This window comes from Apodemus sylvaticus, chromosome 9 (assembly GCF_947179515.1).
Source record: "Apodemus sylvaticus chromosome 9, mApoSyl1.1, whole genome shotgun sequence".
NCBI classification, from domain to species: Eukaryota; Metazoa; Chordata; class Mammalia; order Rodentia; family Muridae; genus Apodemus; species Apodemus sylvaticus.
Genome location: NC_067480.1, coordinates 89713996 through 89738847, shown reverse-complemented (window position 1 = coordinate 89738847; position 24852 = coordinate 89713996). Strand labels below are relative to the sequence as shown.

The following is a 24852-nucleotide window of genomic DNA, read 5'->3' as shown; positions in this document are numbered from 1 at the left end:
TGCTTAGCTTACTTGCTTAGAGTGCCCAGGACCACCAGCCCAGGTGTGACGTCACCTACCACTGGGAGCTGAGCCCTCCCATATCAATCATTGATCAAGAAAAAGCACCGGAGCCCAATCTTGTGGGAATGTTTATCAATTGATGTTCCTCTTTCCAAAATGATTCCAGTTTATGTCAGGGTGACATAAAAGTAGCCAACACAGTAGCATGGCACTATCCCTGGATGAAAAATAGTCAAATCAGAGAGAAGATAAAAGCCTTTAATTTTCCATCATCATTATGAAGATAGTAGCACTTTCTGGCATTTTCCTTTCAGAATTTGGTGTTCAGAGAATTGATCTGCCACTGTTGGTAATTTTACTTAAAAAAACCTTCCTGTTACCCAGATTTGCCATTTTTTTGTTTGTTTATGTAGAACAGATGGTATAGACTAGAGGAAGAGGCAAATATTGTATGTTAAACATTTTATTGATCAATTAAAATATCATAATTTAAAGTGTTGATTCTGCTGTGGCAATTATGCATGTCTGCACAGGACTGGAAAAGGCATTTGGAGTGTATGTGGGGGTGGGAGGGGGATGGTAGTGTGTAGTTTAAATGAGGGGGGCTATTTTCTCCTCTTTTCTAATCTCCCTCTTCAATGTCTGAATCTCTGTTGAAGTCTGTCTCTGTCTCTGCCTCTATCTCACATATACATATAAGTACACACACACACACACACATACACACACACACACACACACCAGGGAGGCAGATGGGTTTCCATCAAGGTGTGAGGAACCTGCCTTTCTTTCTTGAATTGTGCCTCCAGGCCCTGTGCAAATTGTTTGTTTCTTTTGCCTATTTTTAAGACCAATTTGAAAAAAAATAAAAGAGAGACGATAGTCAGGATAGAATAAAGAAACCACCTGTGTGGAGTTGACTTTTTTTTTTTAAGAAAAAAAAAAAAAAAGCATGCACTGAAGCTCGCAGCTCATTGAGGAGGGTGCAGTTACAGAGAAAATCTCTCCTTATTGTCAAGCAGAATCCTCTTTAGTTTTTCTATGTGGGAGGGATCTCTTCAAAACCTGTGCCATTGTTTCAGTAACATGTCTCCTGGACACTAATTTTCAGTCACGTTAATCTTTCATCCCTGTGAATTAATTATGCATAGAATCTTACACTATCTTTGGACTATTGTTCTTGGTCATATTTATAAATTATGATTGTCTGTTCCCTTAAAGTTAAACAAGGCTACAAAAGATGGGAGGTGCAACCAATAACTTTGCATTCTGGGCTAAAACTATTCTCCTCTTTTATTTAAGGAAGGGTTATCTCATTTATTAGAGATCCGATGACATTATCGTGAATTTACAGAAAAATGTTGCAGGAGAGTCTGGATGCAGAAACAAACCCATTACTTATGGAAGGTGCAGGAAAATGACATCCTGCAAATTAATGGTCCTTGTGTGTCCTGCTGTGCCGTGATCGCTCTTGCTCTTCCTCAGAAGCCTCATTTATGTCCACTGTTGGGGCTGGCTGCCTACTCTCTACAATGGAGAGCTGTAGTGGAAAATGTCCTGGTCACCTACGCTATGGGGCCTGATCAAGTACCTACAATACAAACAGTGTTTTTGTCTCTTCTAATTCATGCCTGTGCATATGCCCCATCATTGTTCCCAAGATCGGTGCCCTTTGCCCTTGGCCTCATTTCTGCAGGATTAAGGCAAGTGTCAGACCCTTGGAATGCTACCCCAGAGTGACCTTGGTTCTTGGACTTTTCTGGGCGAAAACCGAGTTTAATTCTAAGGTTGAAGTTATATGAAATATCTCATGATTATGTTAGTTAAGTGTCCACTGGTACAAGAAGAAGTGGTAGTCCACCTCAGAAACATCTGCCTTTACACTTTGGTTAGGTTTTCACTTTTCTGTTCTTGAGGATAGTGATAGATTTGTATAAAATTATGTTTCCTTTTGTTTTTTATTATTATGTCCAGTATACAGGGAGATACTAAAGATATTACTTAGAGTTAAGTTTCCAGAGAATTCTTTTAAAGCTTTTTCAAAAATTTTAAAGCTGATTGTCAAAATAGAACATGTTCAGAGATCAAACCAAAGAGAACAGTTGCTTGGCAAGAGAATAACTATGGTGTTTAGCACTTGATGGATGAGCAAGTGCTAAAAAGTGTGACTCGGTACCCAGAGACACCACCCCATGGTTGGTCCTAAGCCCCTTTGGGGGAAAGGCAGTCTTTAATTACATCTGGAACTCATTATTTCTTTTTGGAGGTTCTTTCCAGATCAGCTCCCCCATCAGCCTCCCATTGAGCAACAGAAATTCCAGATGGTTCCCTCCATATGCCAGAGCTCACTTTCTCAAGTAGGATAGATTGGTCATTGATAGAATTGGATGGAGGAGCAGGCATCCATCTAGGAATAGGTGGAAGGGTATTGGGGAACAGTGAAATAGAGGTGACTCATCATTTGTATTCATTAAGTGGGTCATGTAACTTTTTATGAGTGACCTCTAGAAATGCTTTGAGGAATTTTACAGAGATGATGCCAGTTGGAGAGAGTGGCATACGGTTCAAACTCACACCAGGACAAACACATACAAGATGTCCATATATCTGAGGACAGTTTGACCTGGCATCTTGTCTGCTCTGGGGACAGTTTCAGCATGAAGTATATATTTCCTGGTTCATGTCAGTGTCGTCTCTACAATTGCGACACAAGGAGAACCCCCTTTAACAGAGAAGGTTAAATGAGAGGTTATTTCATTATAGCACAATAGGTACCTTAGTATATTTTCCAATCAGAAGTATCTGGAAAATAAATAAAATCAGACCATATCCATTTAATCAAAGTATAGCATCACTTCAAGTCTACATAGCATTATTTTATTAATATATCTGTGTCATATAATGGTAAGAAACACCTCTCACTCATCTTTCATTTCCAACTTCTTGAAAGGGTTAACATATTGTAAGAAAGGAAAGGAACAACAAAATTGGAGAGTTGAATCTAAGAAACTTGAAAGTGCAAAATATAACACCCGAAGAAACAATATTAATACTTCTCTTCCCTGCGGCCTATTTTCCCCCCGGGATGCTGCTAGATTGTACGCATTGTGCGCTCTTTGGAATGGTTCTGAAGACCTAATGTGCACTAGATTTTGTTTTAGATCTTGATAAAATAAAGGGAAGGAGTCATATACTAGTCCCATGCAGTGTGATTCCTAGGAAATTGGTTGGGTCATTTGAAGTAGGAAGGACAATTTAAAGGGAGCTTTCCTTTAGATGGGTATATTATAAAAGGAAAACCCCAAGTACTATGTATTTTTCATATTTTTACACAAGAGTTACCTTCAAAGAGTCTAGTGTCCTGTGTGTGTGTGTGTGTATGTGTGTGCATGCTCATGTGCCTGTGCACATTAGTGTGTGCCTGCATGTGTGTGTTCTGTACACATCCTTTGAATAAATGAATCATTTATTTTTTCATGTTTAATGTTTTGTGTAATCAAATTTTATATGCAAACATTGACTGTAGTTTAGGACACATGATGACCATTTGCACAAAACTTTAAACCTCTAAAGGTCTATGCTTGAAATAACTTTTTACTTCAAAATTGTGATCTTGTTTAATATGTAAAATTATAGCACTGTCTTGATAGTTCACTCTTTTGTTTGAATGTTTTGAAAGGAGGCTGAGACAAGACTGAGATCTACATCTTTATCTGTCTAGTGAGTTCTTGTATACCTGTTAGTAATGTGATGGACTCTTGAATTGATGGTGTGTATGGACTAATCTCTTTGGAGCTGGAAACATTTGGTTAATGTCTTTATTTTCTACATTATAATAAGCACAACTTCTTTATTTTATCAGTGATTAGTGTCCTCCTCTAAAAAGAGGGCAGAAAGGATGGGACTTAGTGATCATGACTATCTAATATGCAATCATGTGTGGATGTAACTCAAATGATACATGTTAATGTTCTGACTTAAATATGTAGATGATGCCTTGGGAGTGTGAAGAGTCTGGGTGTCTCCAGAGGAAGTAGTGATGGAGATCGCTAAGCAGGAAGTGAGGAGTCCTTTACTTTCAGCTAAAACCCAGCACTGTTCCTCCTGGACTGGGTGGTGCTGATGATGTTGGTCCATGCAGCTCCTCTGCAATCCACTACTTATGCTCAGTTGAGAGAAGTGAGATGGGACAGAGTATGGGCTAGGCTGAAGGTGTTATGCTGGAAGTATGCCTGCTTGTTATTGGCTACAACTCTGTCACATGACTTTATTTAACTGTGAAGACAGCTGGGATCTAAAACTGCAATCCCAGGAGGAAAAAGGAACCAGTCAGTGTGTAGCCTCCTAGTCTTTGCCACAGGAGGGCATGTCTGATCTTCTAAGTTGGGAACCATGCAATCCCTAAGAAGACACTTGCTCATGACAAGTTAATGTGCCTGGTCAGGTTCCTATGAGTGGCAGAGTACATTGTTTCCTGGCATGTGAGATGAGATTATACTAGCAAAAGAACTCTATTTTTTTTATTTTTTAAAAATCTGTACACCTGTCAGTGATTGTGGTACTTGAAATTTAAGCAGAAACATTTATTGGACATCTTTAATTCATGTTTAAGAGAGCAACACTTAATACTTCAGCCTACATGAAATATTTACTGTTTTAAGTGAAAATGTTTTATTTATACACTATTTTATTGTTAAGTTCAGGCAAAATCTGTGATTATTTCTCTTGAAGTTATACAGAAAGGGCTTTTTTTGAGACGGATGAAGGGAGGAGGGATGAAGGGAGGAGGGGTGAGGGGAGGAGGGGTGAAGGGAGGAGAGGTGAGGGGAGGAGGGGTGAAGGGAGGAGAGGTGAGGGGAGGAGGGGTGAGGGGGAGGAGGGGTGAAGGGAGGAGGGGTGAAGGGAGGAGAGGTGAGGGGAGGAGGGGTGAAGGGAGGAGAGGTGAGGGGAGGACGGGTGAGGGGAGGAGGGATGAAGGGAGGAGGGGTGAGGGGAGGAGGGGTGAAGGGAGGAGAGGTGAGGGGAGGAGGGGGTGAAGGGAGGAGGGGTGGAGGGGAGGAGGGGTGAAGGGAGGAGGGGTGAGGGGAGGAGGGGTGAAGGGAGGAGGGGTGAGGGGAGGAGGGGTGAAGGGAGGAGGGGTGAAGGGAGGAGAATAATGGTTTGAAATCACCTGTAATCCCTATAAGCAAGCCATGTATAGTTGCATACAACTTCTCCATGGTTCTCTTCAGCACTTAATGAGTGTATACTGGGGACTTTGTATCACATTGTGGAAATTAGGGAGTTACCATGCTGTGTAAGCACCCTAATCTATTAAATATTTTAATACTCACAAAAGACTTGTGAGGAAGTAGATACTATTTTCATTCCCATTTCACAGACAAGATAATCATGACAGAGAAGGAGAAAATTGGTCTCCCACCTCACAGGTAGCAGATCTAAGATTTAGAACCAAATTGTCTTGTCTTTTCAAGGCTTTGTTATGGATGACCTGCGTCGAAATCGAGGACACACATATGAAGCATATGTACTAAACGTGTACTAAATTGGGGTTGTATTTGGGATATTTGAGGATATAAGCAAGATTTTTCTTTGCCAAAAAATTTGTTGTATTAAGGAGTGACAAAATTTGCTACACATGACGGACATTCTTTCCTATTGGTTAATAAGACTGCCTCATGGAGAATATTTGTCCTGGTTGATGTACCTGGTCTGACTCTGGTAGCAACATGAGCCGCTCCTGAGTTGTCAGAAGTATGAAATCTCTCCCTGAGGGAGAGAAAGGAGCTCATGTCTTAGGCGAATCTTAGAGTGACCTTTTTTGTCTCCCACAGACAAGACTATTCTTGTGGATACAGATCTCCCAGTGCTTAGACGCCTCTATGTGATGGGTACCTTAGAGTTCCCTGTGCACAGAAGCAATGTCCTGAGTGTGGCGTGCTTACTCATTGCAGGAGGAGAGCTGAAAGTAGGTGAGTAAATGCTGGGGGTTGGATTGGGAATATAATGATAGTCACGCTCTGGGAGAAAACCTTCTTGGAAAAGGGATGGTAGCAGGAATCTGCTGCTTGACATAGGCCGGGATTGCGGGGAAGCTAAGGCTAGGGATGGATTTCCCAGGACATGTTTAGATGTGGACAGTGGGGACTTCTGGCTCTTCTTTTTTATTCTCTGTCCTCAATTCCCTTTTGTTGCCCTATAGAGGGACTCTTAAGTCAGATAGCATAGGATAACCCACCACAGCCTCACACTGGCTGTTTGACCTTAAGCAAAATCCCCAGGGGTATTTTGCCTCCATCTCCTCATCTGTAATATGTACAATGATGGAATCTACCACAGGGACATGAGATGTCTAATAATCAGAGGCAGCTACTCACATGGTCTTAGGTGTTTAATATAAGACACCTTATGTTACTTTATCAGTCAGGGTCTTTATACACAAATCAATAACATGAATTGAACATTTTATTTTTTTTTATATTTAAGCAAGTCAACTATTTATACAATTACATGTTTGGAATGGTACTTACCTTAGGGCTGGTAAAGCCAGATATTTTTCCTATGCTTTGATGTAAAGGGTGGAGAGAAACAGCTCTTCCTGGAATCCAGACATGTAAGTATGGAGATGGTTATGGAAGAGACTCATGAGTGTTTGCATGGCAGGGACGCACCTGGCTGATGAGAGTGTCTTGCAGGAATAAGTACTCTAACCTGTGTCTTCTCAGCAGGGTTGGAAGTCAGAGCGCACTCACCAGCTCTGTGTTGATAGGCCAGTACCACCTGGGGCACGGCCCAGATTAGAGATGGCATCTTAGGAACGTGGGTATCAGCAGAAGTTGTTCAGCACAGTTGGCTTCCAGCCTTCAGAACAGACACAGTGCTCCTACCAGTAGAGCCAACAAGTCAACTGACTTTTCCAGCCACCCCATGCTGTCGGTCCTGGCAATGATCCTGTCAGTTGTAATTCCTGCTCTTTCTCCATGCATTGCCTGAAATACCATTTTTCCCACCATACATTTGTTCAAGGCTTCTTTACCGTGGGTATTGGGGCACTTAAGTCTCCTGCCTTTTCAGCTGTTCCTTCATTACATTATCTTCATTCATCTTTCTGCCTTGGTAAACATCTGTATTCTGATATTTTCATTTCTGATTAAGATCATTCTCTCATTTGTTCATCAGTCTCTAAAACACTGATCTAATCACGGATGGAAATATTTAATGAAATGAACTCTGCTTGTATCATTAGAAGCCATCATCTTATGACCAGAGTTCTTCTCTCCAGGCTTCTGGGATCACTTATAACCTGTAACTTGTGGACTGAAATTTGCACCTTTGAAAGAAAGCGGCATTGTGCCAGCCTCCAGTTTTGCTTTTGATACTTCGGATATTTTTAAATTCTATCTATTCCTAACTTGATTTTTACCCATCACTAGATAATGGTGTGTCTTTTTTTCTCTCATTTTCATCCATGTGTTCCAGGCCTAAAGGTTGCTTTTTGGAACCCATCTGCCCAATCCTATGTGCATTATGCCTGAAGGAAGACTTTCAACCCATCTGTCCACACCTTCAAAAATCACAACATGAGAGAAATAATATGTCTAGTTAGTAAACAAACTTAATAGATGTGGACACTGACACAGCATATTGCCAGAGCCTATCTGCTCATGATGCCATTTGATCCAAATCCTAACCGTGTAGAATTCTAGTTCTTGGTGGTTACCATTCTGAGGCAGTGGATGCTGGCCAAAGATGTCATAAGACTTTCAGCATCATAGAATGCTACACTTGGAAGCATGAGCAGAAAGCATAGCAGATAGAGAAAACAGACCATTATGCTCTAGCCATTGTTATTATAGTGATAAATAACAGTGTTATTATAGATAAATGCACTATGAACATAAATATGTAACAGTAACAATAAACACTCTACAATACAAATTTCTTTGAAAAATATTTAGTTTTGATTTTGCATAGAAGTATGTGACTTTGTGTAGGTATGTGCTTTTGGAGCCCAGAAGAAGGTCTCAGACACCTCTTGTCTCTATACTAGACCTGGACTCATGGAAAGTTGTGAGCTTTCTGATTAGGAGGGATGGGAAACTAACTCAGGTCCTCTGTACAAGTCATTTGGATTCTTAACTGCAGAATCATCTGTCCAGCCAGCATGTATAGATTAAGAGATGGTAACATTTTATAACCTCAACACCTTTTATCTATTCTTTAGCAGCTTAACTTTTGGCTTTAGCTCTTCTTTTATAAAGTTTTTATTACATTTTTATTCATTGCATGTGTATATGTGTTATATGTTTGCTTATGTGTGTGTGCATGTACATGTGTGTGTATGAGAGAGACAGAGACACACACACACACACAGAGAAAGAGAGACAGAGACAGAGACAGAGTATATTTAGTTTTGTGCATGCCACACTGCACCTGTGGCGGTTTGTGAACAACTTGTAGAAACTGGTTCACTCTGCCCACCATGTGGGTTGTGGGTCCTGGGAATTGAACTGACTCAGGAGGCTATCAAGCTCAGTGTCACAGGCTCCACTTCAACATGTTCCCAAGTGTCATTAAATACACCGCATACTAGAAGTGCATATCTATCAACCCTGAATAACATATAAAATTACTTTCATGAATAACATTCCTGGATGAAGAAATGAAGATATTAAGCAAAAAAAAAAAAGAAGGATGCAAATCCTCTGTTGTGATAATTTTCTAGTTCTGTTTTTACATTTATTGTTTCCTCCCTTCCCACTTCCCCCTTTTCTCTTTATATATATATATATATATATATATATATATATATATATATATATATATATATATATATATATATAATTTATTATTTTTATATTTTCTATACTTTTTATTATATTTAATTTATTTATATATATTTTATTGAATGATCACCTCAGTGCCAGCCCATTGAGTATTTCTCAGGGATAAGGAGAGAGATAGCATCCTTGTGTTTTTTTATTTGTGTATTTGGGAAAACAGGTGATAAGACTAGCAGAAACTATACATTTGGATGACAGAGTTCTGTTCTAAAGGAAACTAAGGAAATCCTGTGGAGAGGTCCAGGTTGGCTGTTGGCCATTAGAGGTTAGGTGGTTGATAAAGAGTGTTCTTAAATGTTTTAAATTCTACTCTAGAAATTTGTTGTACCACTCGCATAAAATTCTCCACAAATAACTGTTAGCTGGGAGTCTCTGCAACTGTAGGAAGCATCCCTTCATAGCTTTCACGAGGAAATTGAGATTGGCAGATTTTTCTTATATGTTTCAAAATCTGTATTTGGTAAAGGACAGAGCCATAACCAGCCTCTTCCCAGCTTCTAGCAACTCTATTAGGAACCCTTTCCTGTGTCTATTAATAGAGTGCATTTGGTGTCTTATTCCTGTTATGTTCTGCTTGTTGTTCTTCTCCTTTCTTTATTAATATAATGTATTAGTTTTCAAGTATCCTCTTCATTAAACTGCAGTGCTTAATTTTTTTTGGAAAACTTGTTATTGGCAGCTTCTGATAATGTGTGTAATTGGTATATAGATAAATATATATGAATAGACCGAGGTCTACCTTTTCTGTTAGTGCGTTTTTACCCTTTAGAACACATCATGTTTACCTGTCTATATCTGTGAGGCAGGAATTATAGTGTCAGTTTTGAAATGACCACGATGCATTTATCTACTGAAAGAAAGGAACCGAACGAGTATGAGAAGGCAGTAAAAAACATTGGTGATCCAATTTCAGTTTTGATAATCTGTCTTGAACCCATTAAAATGCCAACACCATCTCAAAATAAACTTTGGTTTGTTGGATCCATTAACTAATTTCTGTGTGTTTGCACAGGAGCACCTGTCTCCTTCATTTATGTACTCACTTAAATGAGTACTTGCACCAATTCATTTACAGGTATTCCTTGTGGCATAGTTATCATTGATTTTAGCATGTCATTGACACAGATGTTCAACTCACTAGGGACTTTACGCTTTTAAAACAGCACGTGAATAATTTTTTTTTGTAGTAATTTGTAGGATGACTTCAGAGGTGGATAACCTGGAATTACATACCTACTCAAACTACTGTCAAAATACTAAAAAAAAAGTATAAAAATATTTTATAATTATATAAGTGAAATGGAATATTGTTTTTTGTATGAATAGAAACTTTATATAAATATCTATATATACTTTGTTTTATCCAAATAAATTGACTAATGTATATTCTAATAACTTGAGATTGGCATATTTTTTTATATGTTTCAAAATCTTGTATTTAGTAAATTACCAAATTTGGTTGTATTCTAATAACTTTTGAATATTAACATATTCAAATGAGCAAGGTACATTTGCACACATTTGTGAACTAGGGACACAGAATTTTTTTGTTTCTTTGGCTTGTCACAGCCAAGTCATGTAATGAATGGCCTAGTTGCCCAGTAGATTATGCTAAGAACTGAGACTTTTATCCTGAAACTGGTCACACATTTTTCAGGACCACTGATGGACATTTGTTAAGTGCTAAGTCACTGTTGCAGCCAGAAGGACCTGGCTTTGATTGTCAGGAATTGAAGAACTCGGTGAATAGAAGCATCTTTCATTGCTTCCAGGACTGGAGCTTTCTCAATCCCAAGGAAGCAAATCTTTATATTTTATTGCCCTCGAAACTGGCAGTTCGGCAAGACTCACTGGGTGATTAAGCAATAAGAAATAAACAAACATGAGAAAACTATAGATTGCAACCTTCAGCCTAAAGCCGTAATACCATTGAACAGAGAATCATGTGTTTTATTGTTAAACATAATATATTAGAGATTAGAGAGACCTCAGTGGTTAAGAGCAGGTGTTGCTCTTGCAGACGACCTGGGTTCAATTCCCAGCACCCACATGGTGGCTCACAACCATCTGTATTTCTAGATCCTGACCAGGAATACCATATCTACTCAAACTATTATAAAATTACTACAAAAGTATATAAATATTTTATTACTGCATAAGTAATATTGAATTTTGGTATTTGTATGAATAGAAGATTTATATACGTGTAATATACTTTGTTTCACCCAAATAAATTGAGTAATACATGTTCTAAGATGCATTGTTGGGCACCAGAATGCAGCAGCTCATGAACATATGCAAATGAGGGCAAAGCACTCATTCTCATAAAATAATAAAATAATATATCAAGTTAAAATAAATACTAATGTCTTCTTTCAAGCACGTATACTTTTAATGGGTAGACATGCCACAAATATTTCCACAAAGACATGGTTTATGAAAGCTAGAGTAGGTCTGTCACCAGCCAACTAATAACACTAACAGATTTCTAATCCAGGTAATGGTTGGCTAAAGAATTTTAAAGTAATATTGAAGATATGTGCTTTCTAAATACTATATTTAAAGCTTTGTGTTTTATAAATATAAGAAGCATGAATTCCCATTTTTGTTCTGGGAAAGTCCTAATTTAATGTCTAACATTAAATAATAAAGTGTTTTGGGGCTGGAGAGATGGCTCAGCATTTAAGAGTATTGACTGCTCTTCCAGAGGTCTTGAGTTCAATTCATAGCAACCGCATGGTGGCTTACAACCATCTGTAATGGGATCTGATGTCCTATTGTGGTGTGTCTGAAGAGAGCTACAGTGTAGTCACATACATAAAATAAATAATAAATAATACAGGTTTTGAAAGACCAGTTTTATTTATGCATTATTAATCAGAACTCTAAGAAACCTGAAAAATCTTCTAATCTATTAAATATCTTGAATATAGAAAGAGTTCAAAAATCAGTATTTTAGAATTTATGCTTTTCTGGCAGTACACTATTTCTTAGCCCACAGGAGAAGAAAACAGGCAAAAGGCACTTATATCACAGTCTTAAAAATTTTTGAGATAAAATATGTTATGTTGTTAGAGCCAAGAAAGGCCACTTAACCCCAAAGTAACTGACAAAGGAAGAGCTGCATAAAGCCAAGCGACTCTGAGGAGTTCATCCCAGCAGGGTAGGAAGGAGTGGTATTCCAGGCAGAGGCAGGGGAGCATGTGTTTTGGGTCTTACCTTGGCTCAGCTAAGGAGCATGTTAACACAGGAGAGAAGAGGGCAGTTGTTCTTCACAAACACAAAGCACAGACAAGGCTTCTCCCTTGTTTACCATTTCAGAGCATTTAAAGACCATTTGCCATTATTTATAAATAACAAGCTAAAGACCTCTGAGGATTTATTCCTCTTTGTTCATACCGAATGCTCGATCTTTAGTTCAAGCTTCTGAAAATGCAAGAGGTATGGCCATTTTCACAGACTGGGATTCAGGGGCCCAGGAAATTCTCAGAAATCAGTAAGAGTGATGCCAGGTGTGGGTGGGAAATGAAGGATTTGGAAGAATGGAATACACTGTGAACAGCAAGATCTGAAAGAATAGTGAATAACCTGGAATGCGTTTCTCAATCCCAAGGTGTGAGCAGTCATGTCGCTGGGGTATGCTTACGTGTAAACTAGGCTGATACTTGATTCTATCAAAGATAGTTAATAAAATAATAAAAAGTCCCTTCCTCCTTTTTTTTTACGTTTTGAAATTCATGGAATCCATTTGTACCATATCCCCCAAATCAATAATGGTTATCTTTGGTATACCAGAACTTATGTTCTTCCGGCTCCTCAGGTGATTTTGACATCTGGAATCAATTCTCTCTCTCCTCCATTGCCCACCATCATGCTAAACAACAGCAACTATTCCTTGCTTCTTCCTTAGTTCTACAAGCATACATACACACACACACACACACACACACACACACACACACACACACACACACACTTCCTAGAATGGCATTTATTTTATCTAAGCCCAATGCTACTACATAATAGCGATGTGATTTCTGATCAGTTGCTTTTGCCTCAGTTTTCTCCTACAGTTTTCACTGAAGACCTGTGACGATGCCGTGAAATCATTCATGCATGTGAAAATATCAGCAACATCTCCCAGTTATAAAATTCAGGTTTTAAAGCAGCTTTTACAGATCCAGGAGGCACCTTATTGTAATGTTAGAATATCATGCCTTCCCTTCTCCTGTCCCTGCCTGGTTGCTAGGCTCTTCTCCACCTTTTCCCTCTCCCATCTTAACAAAAAGAATCCAAACTCTGGTCGCTTCATATTCTCAGGGACCACAGCAGGCTGACTAATTTTGCCCAGATTTTCTGTGAAGGCTTCCCATGTGCTGCAGTTTGGGGTTGCATAATTGATTTAATCTCTGATTTTAGAGAAATGCACACAACTCTTTGTGGGGCTCCGCATACATTTCTCTAGGGCAAAAAGTGTCCTACTTTTCTTCTCTGGGTATCTGTTTACTGCTAAGCCTTCCCTCCCCCCACCCCCAAGACTTTACCCTCTGAAATAAATGAAGTCACAGTTGGAGAACAGCTTACTGGACAGACTTAGAACAGCAAGACAAGAGCCACACCAGACACATTTGCTTAACTGTCCTCTGTCCTTTGTTTCCTTTCTTCTTGAGCTTGTGTCTCTGGGCTAAGAGAATAATCTTCTTTCAAGGCTAAGGCACTGCGGCATCTATACAGAACAGAAGCTTGTCTTAGTGTTGTAGCAGAAACACCTAAGTCACGGGTTCCAATGATTGTTCTTGAGTTGTGTGCTGTCCAGATTGATTTGTCTCTCATCATCTTGTTGTCAACACAATAATGGCTGGACAGCACCATCTAAGAAGATATGAATACAGCAAACCCCAGATTTATTCCAGGTGCATAGAAAGTGCCAGAAGGGTGTGGGAGGAATGATTTTATGCTGTCCGAGGGAGAAAGTTAACCAAAACAACAAGTAGGTAACTTTAACCTTACCAATTATACCATAACTGTCAGTCCCTCCAAGACCCCCTTTTTTATTATTATTTTCAGGAAACTGGTAAACTGGGAAGTCTAATTTGATAGTAGGTAATTCTGGTGAAGCCACTTCCATAGAATGTATAATTTGAGGAGGACTTTTCTGCTGATTATTTCTTCAACAATTGATTCTTTGAGAATAGCATAACTTTCCTAGGTCATATTCACTAATAAATAATGTTAGCATGTCCCTCAGCATCTGTTGAACTGTAAAGAACACAGTGGAAGAGAATGTCAGACGCAAGACCCATCCGCTGAGTGTCATAGGTTTATGCTTTCTGTATCCCAATGATGCTAACAGAACTTATGCAAAACAATTTATTACTGGTTTACTAAACCACAAGCTGTTTAAAGTCTGATACATATGGCTAGTTGGATAGATGTAGGTAAGTTATATATGGATATTTACACTGAAGCAAGAATCATACTTCTTAGGTGTATAGGGAACATTACATGTCAAAACCATGTGAAGTAGACAATAATTCACACAACCTCTGTCACTGAATTATCCAGGATTTGCTGTAATAGTGGTCTTTAATAAATAACCTCCAAGTCCCAGTGGTTTGTAAATTGAGTATTCATATTAGGCAGGGTTGAACCTGGCTTCAGCCTGCATGATATTGTCAGAGGTTTTTGAAATGTATCTTCGCTTAGGTACCTAAAGATGTGAGGCATTCTATGATAGAGAAGAGATGCATGGAATACTTGGCAAGGATTGACACAGCCAGCTCACACCTGCCATTTCTAGCCTGTTTTATCAAAAGTTTGCTAATCCAAAGCACTTTACCAAATCTGCCTGGATACTAGGAGACTGAAGTGTGTTCGGAGTCTATGATGAGAATAGCAGACAACTGATGAAGATTGACCCAGCCTTCTTCAGAGAGCCATGTGCAACGCCATGCTTTCTGTTGTCACTTTGTTTATGTGACCAGTGACCTTCCCCATACAGTGTCACAGCACTTACTCCGGAATCTCAGCATTTCAAATTATCTTGGATGGTTTTTGCTTTCAGGTACTTTTGAAAACCCCTTAGAAAAAGACCAAAGACTTCTGATACTCCTTAGAGCCTCAGAAGAAATCTTCTGTGACCATTTTGATGGAATTCATGTTGACCCAGGAACAATTGGTAAGAGTTAAGTATGATGTATGTTACTAATAAAACCAATGTATAATGGGTGTGTCTATGTTTTTGTGTGAGATACTGATGGAAAGATGGAGACAGAGAGGCAGAGGACTTCCATTTATCAGATAACTGCTGAGTTCTAGATGGATTATATTTACTCTTTGATGTATCAGTTATTCAAAGTCCATTTACAGATATCATAACCACGACTCAGAACTGATAAACTATATATGTTTGATGGCTATAAAAACATTCACCATTGACAGTATTTTTCATCTGATACTGTCATAGTATTGTATCAAATCCTAAAGTGTTATGTGTGAGAATACTAAGGCTAGGGTGTCTTATACAGATACATGTGAATGTTTGCAAATTAAAGAGTGGTGCTATACAGGAATTACTTTGTAAAAGGGAAAATTCTTTGTAGGAAGTAGTTTCACCCATTTCAAAACTAGGTTCCCTTTACCTTATTTATTTCTTGTCTTTGTAGGAGGAGTATTGAAATGAGTCAGGTCAGAGTCATTTACTACGTTTTGTAGTACGGTGTTGTTATATAGCCTAGATGTGTATGTCACTCTCAAAAGCCAGGATAATAATTTTATTGAATTTTCCTTTAGATGAACAGCCATGTTGGGTATTTTAAAGGCAGATGCAACATCTATCTATCTATCTATCTATCTATCTATCATCTATCTACCTATATATCTGTCATGTATGCATACATATGAGAATTATGAACATTATGGGATATCTATTTAGATAGTGTAGGGTTTGTTGACTTAGTTCCAAAATACCTAATAATTGCTATATAATATATTGAAATGCTTTAATAACTTTAATTTTTCTATGAATTCTGTTTATTTTATCATCATGACACAGGTAGATGAATTTTAATTTTTCACAATAGACAGAAAAAGGACTATACTAGGAACACCTGATTTGATCGCTTTTTTCAGTGTGTGCAGTAATCACACTGGTTGAAATTTTCAGGTGGGAGTCCACACTACTGGGTGTGCTGATCCTGGCCTCATGCTTCAGTGAATGCTTTTACAATTCTTACTGATAGCAGTTAAAGTAAAGATTTCTCAATTCACAGCATACGTATCTTCCATGACATACTAGGCAAATGGCAGGTTTTACTCACTGTAAGTAGTTTATTACCTTCTTGAACCAACTAAGAAACAGAATCACTTTACAGTTAACCTTTAAGAATGGAAATAACATCAAGAAATCTGGTTTTCTAGTTAATTGAATTTTCTGGATAATTTAGATTTTCAAGATTTGATTTTTTTTTTTTGTAACAAACATTGTTGTTGGAAATTTCTCTAAATCACCCCAGAATCTTTTTCTGCCTATGTACTTAACTCATGATGAATAAAGGATAATTTTAGTTTTGTTGTTTGTTATTTTGTGGCATGTGTTTATGAAAGTATATTATGAGGATCTGATTCTAGGGCATGTTCTGAAAATAAAGTTCATCTGTATCTATTTAACCTTATCTTAGTTTATCTTCTAGTAAATCCTTCTGAATTAGAGTTTAGAAGAAATTATATACACTGGCACAAACAATTAAGGTTTCACTAATTATTATTTTATTGTTTTGGGCCACACTGGGTGCAAATCCAAGGTACATTGTTGATATCTCAATGATATTGTTACACTTTTTCCTTCTATGTATTGTTTTTATAAAATATTATGAATATTTAGCTTGATAAATTAGTGGCTTGCAACAAAATGTTTCTATATGTGCAGGAACTATTCACATAATCCATTTGAGTGTAAAACTTGCAGTCAGATATATGTGTTTATAGACATATCTTATTTATCTATCTGTATATTATCTAAGTGAAATAATATACATCGAAATGCATGATTACTTTTTTTCTACTGCTGGAATGCATGGTCACACTTTTTGGCAAACTATAGACTATGAGAGTTTATACTTAATATAGTTGAAAATGGCCATGAAATATTTTTTGAGGAAATTACAAAAACCCTGAAGGGATACCTGCTGTGTGACTGTCTCTGGTAAGACTATAACTTGTGAGTCCAAAATAAATCAGAGAATCTGTTCATGTTTCCCCTGATTATCTATAGTTAATACAAAATATTAAGTTGTACCACTGAGAACAAAACTAATATCACTGAGATCCCATCCTCAGAAAAAAAGAACAAGTCTTGCCACTTGGAAAATCCAGTATAAATCATAAAATACCAAAACTGATCCAGGAGATCACAAAAGTTCTGAAGTCACCTTAATGGCAGAAGGACACGCCTCTTTATCTAATGGCTGGTTGGCCATTAGATAGTAGTGTTTTTCTCAGTTTTTAGGTTGCCATTATCTGATATAGCTTTAATTTCTCTGTAGGTTTTTGAGGTATATTTTATGTTATAATAGAAATATTATTTTTACAAGATAAGATAGACACCTTAGATATGAATTATATGTTGCATAGTTTGTGTAGAAAGCTTTGAAACTTAAGATGGAAGTGTTTTCTGAGTGATTTGTGGATTCTTTAATTTTTCAGGAGTTTATGGGAAACTTCGCCTTTACAGTGCTTATCCTAAGAAATCCTGGGTACACCTTGGAGCTGACATTGCACCGGGAAATGAGAGGTAAAGAGTTGGGGATCGTTATTTGTTGTTATTGTTTCATTTGGCTCTCTGTAGTGTTGGATTGTGAAACGAAATGCTAAATATCATTCAACTAAACATCATTGAAAGTTAAGTTCAAAAGCAGGGGCACTAGGGGAAAAAGTATAACACATAATAAAATGGCAAAATCTGTACAAAATCTGGGGAAAGAAAACTATGTACCAAGAGTGGCTTTAGGTAATGCGTGCTTTTATTTTATTTTTTTAAATAAACTGTAGAACTATGGGTTATGGGAGTTAGGACAAGGAGTAAGTGTTAAAAATGTAACAGTGAGACTTGACCAGGCACCGTGTAGAGACACTGGCAGAGATAAGCATGAAATGGAGCAAATGAAGATGATGAATGGAACCACCAGTGCCTTGAACTAAACAGATCATATGGAACAAACACTAACAGTGACCTACTAGGATTTGGAAGATGAGATCAATACATGAAAACAACAGGAGATGTGATCCTGGAAGCAAACATCAGAAAATGGAAGCTCTTATAGGTAACAGCCCTGACTAATGAGAAGCCAGGGTGTCTCCAACAGAAAGGATAAGAAAAACTCTAACTTTAGCTATGTACTCCCTGCAGGGATTTTTTTTTGGCAGTTCTCCTTTTAGTTTTTAAGGTTCCTCCATAATTTTCATATATAATCATATGTGACATTATTATATATTTTTATATATGTATATGTGAATGTATATTGCATATACAAGTCCAAATATGTATTTAGTTTGAGCATAGTGCCCAGAGGAGGTTGTTAGAGGTTTTTGTAGATAAATGAATATTAAGAAGATGAGTAGAGGGTTGGGTGGGGAGCATTCTCTGTAAGAGAGGTGGGATGGTGTGAAGAACCCTTGGAAAGGGACTAGGAAAGGGGGCAACATTTGGAATGTAAATAAATAAAACAATTAATAAAAAATTGATTGTAACATTATATGGTCCTGATGGTACAGAAAGAAAATTGAGTTAATAAACAAAAATAGGAGCCCAGAAGCTTGTTAGAATCTGAAATTCAAGGAACATGGAGTTCTGATGACCAAGGGAAGAAGGATGCCTCAACTCAGAAAAAAAGAAAAATGGCATATATATATATACATATACATATATATGTGTATAACATATATACATACACACACATATATATACATATATTTCACATATATGAGTATAGAGATTAATTCTATGTGATTATTTATAATATATTTATTCCTACTTAAATCTCTCAGAAATATATGATTTGGGTTATTATCAACATTTTATTTAACTGGAGTCACAAAAGTTAAAGAAGTATTATAAAGCTAGAAGTTCTTATGGCTGAATGTCTCCCAGTGTGTCTGATTTCACTGGTTATATTCTAAAAATTAGAAATATTAAAAGTTAGGATTTCACAGAATCATTCTCACAGAGGAATATTTTAATGAAATAGTAATTTAGAAGTGTGAGAATCATAGCATACTGGTTTTCTGCATTGTATAGCTGTTTTCTCCAAATTGAAACATTCCCTCCTGGAGGGAGGAGGAAGGTTCATAGCATTCAGGAAGTTTGCCAGGCAGGGAATCTCAGACCTGTTATTGTAGTAAGCCACCAGTGAGGCAGGATCATCATGAATTCAAGGCCAACCTTGGTTATGTAGTGAGTTCTTGGCCAGCTGCAGAAGCTGTCCTAAATCATTCTTTAGAAAGCTCATGAGTCTCAGGGTACTTCTGAGACTTTCAAGAGTCACAGGGCCATTTGCAGGGTTACTTTATTGGAATTAGTTAAGAAAAGCTCCTTAGCTGAAGCTTCCTGGTTTCCCCAGGAAATGCTAGTATCTGGGTGTTTGCTTTTATTAGTTGTCAGTCCATGCTGGGAAGGCTTTTCAGTGATGCAGCCCACTTGCAGTAACCCTTGTTGCTGTCCTACCTATGTGACCATAATAACTGCCTTGTGTGATATAGCTAGATGCACGTTGACTCTTATTGGGTCTATCACTGGAACCCTGAGTGGGGTGCATGGACACTTGCTCATGTATTTCTAGAAAAATATACAATATATGGATGTCCTTTCTTTTCAAACTTATCAAGAGAACTTGACACATAAAATTTGTCTCTACATGCCTGATTTATTTTATTAGGGCAATCAATGAGGAAACCTCCAGGAAGAACCTTCTCATTCATTTGTTGAATTTATTCTGAGTTCTTGCTCACACAGCCAATGTAGACCCAGTGAGATGCTTTGAAGAAACCTGACTTTCTCTTTGCTATACGCCATTTGTAAACTTACCTTCTTATTTCTCCTCACTGTACTTGGTTATATTTGAAACTTTTGGAGAGAAAGATAAGCCAAATGGTCATTTTGTAATTAGAATAAATCAAAGCAGACTATATAAAGTCAAGAGTTTATCCTTACACAATTCTGCTCATTATAAGCACACACTCCCCGTGTAGACTTAGGCAGCCACATGCATGTGTTCTCTGAAATTGAGTGGTTACTCTTTTGAGTGGCTAATCTTTTTTTTTTATTCGATATATTTTTTATTTACATTTCAAATGATTTCCCCTTTTCTAGCCCCCCACTCCCCGAAAGTCCCATAAGCCCCCTTTTCTCCCCCTGTCCTCCCACCCACCCCTTCCCACTTCCCCATTCTGGTTTTGCCCTATACTTCTTCACTGAGTCTTTCTAGAACAAGGGGCCACTCCTCCTTTCTTCTTGTACCTCATTTGATGTATGGATTATGTTTGGAGTATTCCAGTTTTCTAGGTTAATATCCACTTATTAGTGAGTGCATACCATGATTCACCTTTTGAGTCTGGGTTACTTCACTTAGTATGATGTTCTCTAGCTCCATCCATTTGCCTAAGAATTTCATGAATTCATTGTTTCTAATGGCTGAATAGTACTCCATTGTGTAGATATACCACATTTTTTGCATCCACTCTTCTGTTGAGGGATACCTGGGTTCTTTCCAGCATCTGGCAATTATAAATAGGGCTGCTATGAACATAGTAGAGCATGTATCCTTATTACATGGTGGGGAATCCTCTGGGTATATGCCCAGGAGTGGTATAGCAGGATCTTCTGGAAGTGAGGTGCCCAGTTTTCGGGGGAACCGCCAGACTGATTTCCAGAGTGGTTGTACCAATTTGCAACCCCACCAGCAGTGGAGGAGTGTTCCTCTTTCTCCACATCCTCTCCAACACCTGCTGTCTCCTGAATTTTTAATCTTAGCCATTCTGACTGGTGTAGGGTGAAATCTCAGGGTTGTTTTGATTTGCATTTCCCTAATGACTAATGAAGTTGAGCATTTTTTAAGATGCTTCTCTGCCATCCGAAGCTCTTCAGGTGAGAATTCCCTGTTTAACTCTGTACCCCATTTTTTAATAGGGTTGTTTGGTTTTCTGGAGTCTAACTTCTTGAGTTCTTTATATATATTGGATATTAGCCCTCTATCTGATGTAGGATTGGTGAAGGTCTTTTCCCAATTTGTTGGTTGCCGATTTGTCCTTTTGATGGTATCCTTTGCTGTACAGAAACTTTGTAATTTTATGAGGTCCCATTTGTCAATTCTTGATCTTAGAGCATACGCTATTGGTGTTCTGTTCAGAAATTTTCTCCCTGTACCAATGTCCTCAAGGGTCTTCCCCAGTTTCTTTTCTATTAGCTTCAGAGTGTCTGGCTTTATGTGGAGGTCCTTGATCCATTTGGATTTGAGTTTAGTACAAGGCGATAAAGATGGATCAATTCGCATTCTTCTGCATGCTGACCTCCAGTTGAACCAGCACCATTTGTTGAAAAGGCTATCTTTTTTCCATTGGATGTTTTCAGCCCCTTTGTCGAGGATCAAGTGGCCATAGGTGTGTGGGTTCATTTCTGGATCTTCAATCCTGTTCCATTGATCTGCCTGCCTGTCACTGTACCAATACCATGCAGTTTTTAACACTATTGCTCTGTAGTATTGCTTGAGGTCAGGGATACTGATTCCCCCAGAATTTCTTTTGTTGCTGAGAATAGTTTTAGCTATCCTGGGTTTTTTGTTATTCCAGATGAATTTGTTAATTGCTTTTTCTAACTCTGTGAAGAACTGAGTTGGGATTTTGATGGGTATTGCATTGAATCTGTATATTGCTTTTGGCAAAATGGCCATTTTAACTATATTGATTTTGGCGATCCATGAGCATGGGAGGTTTTCCCATTTTTTGAGGTCTTCTTCCATTTCCTTCTTCAGAGTCTTGAAGTTCTTGTCGTAAAGATCTTTCACATGTTTGGTAAGTGTCACCCCAAGATACTTTATACTGTTTGTGGCTATTGTGAAGGGGGTCATTTCCCTAATTTCTTTCTCAGCCTGCTTATCCTTTGAGTATAGGAAGGCCACTGATTTGCTTGAGTTGATTTTATAACCTGCCACTTTGCTGAAGTTGTTTATCAGCTGTAGGAGTTCTCTAGTGGAATTTATTGGGTCACTTAGGTAGACTATCATGTCATCTGCAAATAATGATAGTTTGACTTCTTCCTTTCCAATTTGTATCCCTTTGACCTCCTTATGTTGTCGAATTGCCCGAGCTAGTACCTCAAGTACAATATTGAAAAGATAAGGAGAGAGGGGGCAGCCCTGTCTAGTCCCTGATTTTAGTGGGATTGCTTCAAGTTTCTCTCCATTTAGTTTGATGCTGGCTACCAGTTTGCTGTATATTGCTTTTACTATGTTTAGGTATGGGCCTTGAATTCCCGTTCTTTCCAAGACTTTAAGCATGAAAGGATGCTGAATTTTGTCAAATGCTTTTTCAGCATCCAATGAAATTTGAGTGGCTAATCTTAAGGTATTTGTATTTCATTCTATGATAGGATGACTGCTGTTGCCAAGCAGGAGGCCAGAGAAGATGGCAAAGATCCTTAACAGATGATAGCAACTTTTCAGTTTTTCAGGAGACACCTGATGGTGTCCTAGATTAGGTGGTGTATGTGTAAGTATGTATCTGTGTGTGTGTGTGTGTGTGTGTGTGTGTGTGTTTGTGTGTGTGTTCGTGTATGTGTGTGAGAGAGAGAGAGGGAGGAGGGAGAGAGGGGAAAAGGGAAGGGAGAAAGGAAAGAAGAGAGAGGAGATGGAGGAAGGAGGGAGGAAGAGAGAGGTCATGTAATGAGACAGGAAGCATGTTAATAACATTTGTCCATAACCAACTAAGTGGGAAAGGTACCAGGAAGCAGAGAGAATATTATCTAGAATCTTTTGCAAATTTTTATTTGTTTGGTTTTGGTTAATTGCCCCCCAACCCCTCACACCCCATCTCTCTCTCTCTCAAGGAAAGAAGCTACGTAAGGCTTCAGATTCAGTCTCTTTGTCTTACTACCTTGTTCAAATGTTTTATTTTTAACTGACAAGTAAAACCATTGACTGCTTGATGTGTTTGGAATCATGTTTTGAAAGGTCTGGATCAAGCAGTGACTAGAGTAAATCAGCATATGTGGTATGCCATATCTCACATGCCTATGCTGTTGCTGCTCTTGGTGCTGGTGAGAAAAAAGTGAAGTCTGTGTTCTCAGCAGTTTTTGAATAAGATGCTTTCCCAAATCAGCATGACCTAACATGTGTTCCCTGAACTTTTTAATCCTCTCTGCCATGCACACTTTAGGTTTCATACATAAATGAGATCAGATGGCATGTTTCTGGCTGTTTTACTCTTTTACGTAGCATAACGTTAATCTGTGCTCTTCAGATGGCAGCACTTGCTTCTGTTTGAGAGCTTGACCCTGTTCTACTGTGTGTATGTGCCTTGGTTCTTATCCTTTTAAAAAATAATTATTTATTTATTTACATTCCAAATGCTGAAGCTCTCCATGTCTCCCTCACAAACTTCTTCCTCCATCCCTCTTCTCCTTCACCTCTGAGAGAGAGCCCCACCCTGTATTCCACTCACCATCTAGCTCACTCATCAAGTCTCTACAGGGTAGGTACATCCTCTCCCACTGAGGCTAGACAAGGCAGCCCTTTGCTACACACACACACACACACACACACACACATATATATATATATAATCACATATAACATTATATATTTCTATATATGTGAAGTACATATATATGTGATACACTTGTGATATATATGGCTATATATATATATATATATACACATACAGTATATATGAACACATACATGTATGAATATATATATATACACACAAACACACACATATATATAATCACATATAACATTATATATTTCTATGTATGTGAAGTACATATATATGTGATACATATGTGATATATATGGCTATACATATATACACACACACACAAACACACACATATATACATATGCAGGTTCATACACACACACACACACACAGACACACACACACACACACACATATATATAAATGCAGGTGCCAGGAGCCATCCTCACTTATAACTCAATGCCCAGAACTCTCCATACCAGAAGCCATCCCACCTGGCTCTCAATGCCAGGAGACCTCGATACCAGGAGTCATTCTCACTTAGATCTCCATGCCAGGAACTCTTCCTACATAAATCTCAAACCCCCCCTCCTTTTGAAGTTCATCTGTAGATGGGTTACTATAGCAACCCCTTTCCACTTCACCTCCTCCTGACCCCCCTTTTATCATGCCAAAATTCCAGCAGCAATAACTAGCCTTACCCAGAAATTATGAGAAACTGTTTCTTAGAAATGATGTCAGCCCCTTGAGCTTGTCCCCCCCTTTACCCCTCCCAATCCTTGTATGCTTCCCTTTATATTGACTTGTGTAAAAATTATTTGACAGCTTGATCAGGATTAGACTTGCTGTCCGTCCCTCTTTTATCTTGTTGCCCCATCACCTTTCTTCTAGGTAGCTCCGGGACCCTGTTGACTGTCCTGCGGGTTGGGACATGCAGGTCCACATATCTATTTAATTGGAGCCCAGTGCTCAGAAGAGAGTAGTAGAGGTCCTACTTTGTCGCTCTCCATCTATTCCTTTAAGTCAGTGTCACTTTATGAACCTGAAGCTCTAAGAGCCATCAAGTTCCAGCTATACTGCTATCTCAACCTCTCTTGGAATTGGAGATAACAGGCATGTATGAGACACCTGGCTTGTTATGTGGGCTCTGAACTCTGTTCTTAGTGAAAGAGTCATAACTCTAACCCCTCTATCCTGTTTTCTACAACAGCTACACCAATTTGAATTTCTACCAGCAGTGCACAATGCCTTCCTCTTC

The 24852-nt window shown here is 38.3% G+C and overlaps 1 protein-coding gene across 1 annotated transcript in view; it reads left to right on the top strand.

The window, feature by feature from the left end:
- Pkhd1 (PKHD1 ciliary IPT domain containing fibrocystin/polyductin) overlaps positions 1 to 24852 on the top strand; it is a 463409-nt gene that overhangs the window by 296138 nt on the left and 142419 nt on the right. The window contains exons 52-54 of the mRNA XM_052192751.1: positions 5838 to 5975; positions 14911 to 15024; positions 17550 to 17637. Coding sequence (XP_052048711.1) covers positions 5838 to 5975; positions 14911 to 15024; positions 17550 to 17637 — 340 coding nt within the window. The remainder of the gene's footprint in view (positions 1 to 5837; positions 5976 to 14910; positions 15025 to 17549; positions 17638 to 24852) is intronic.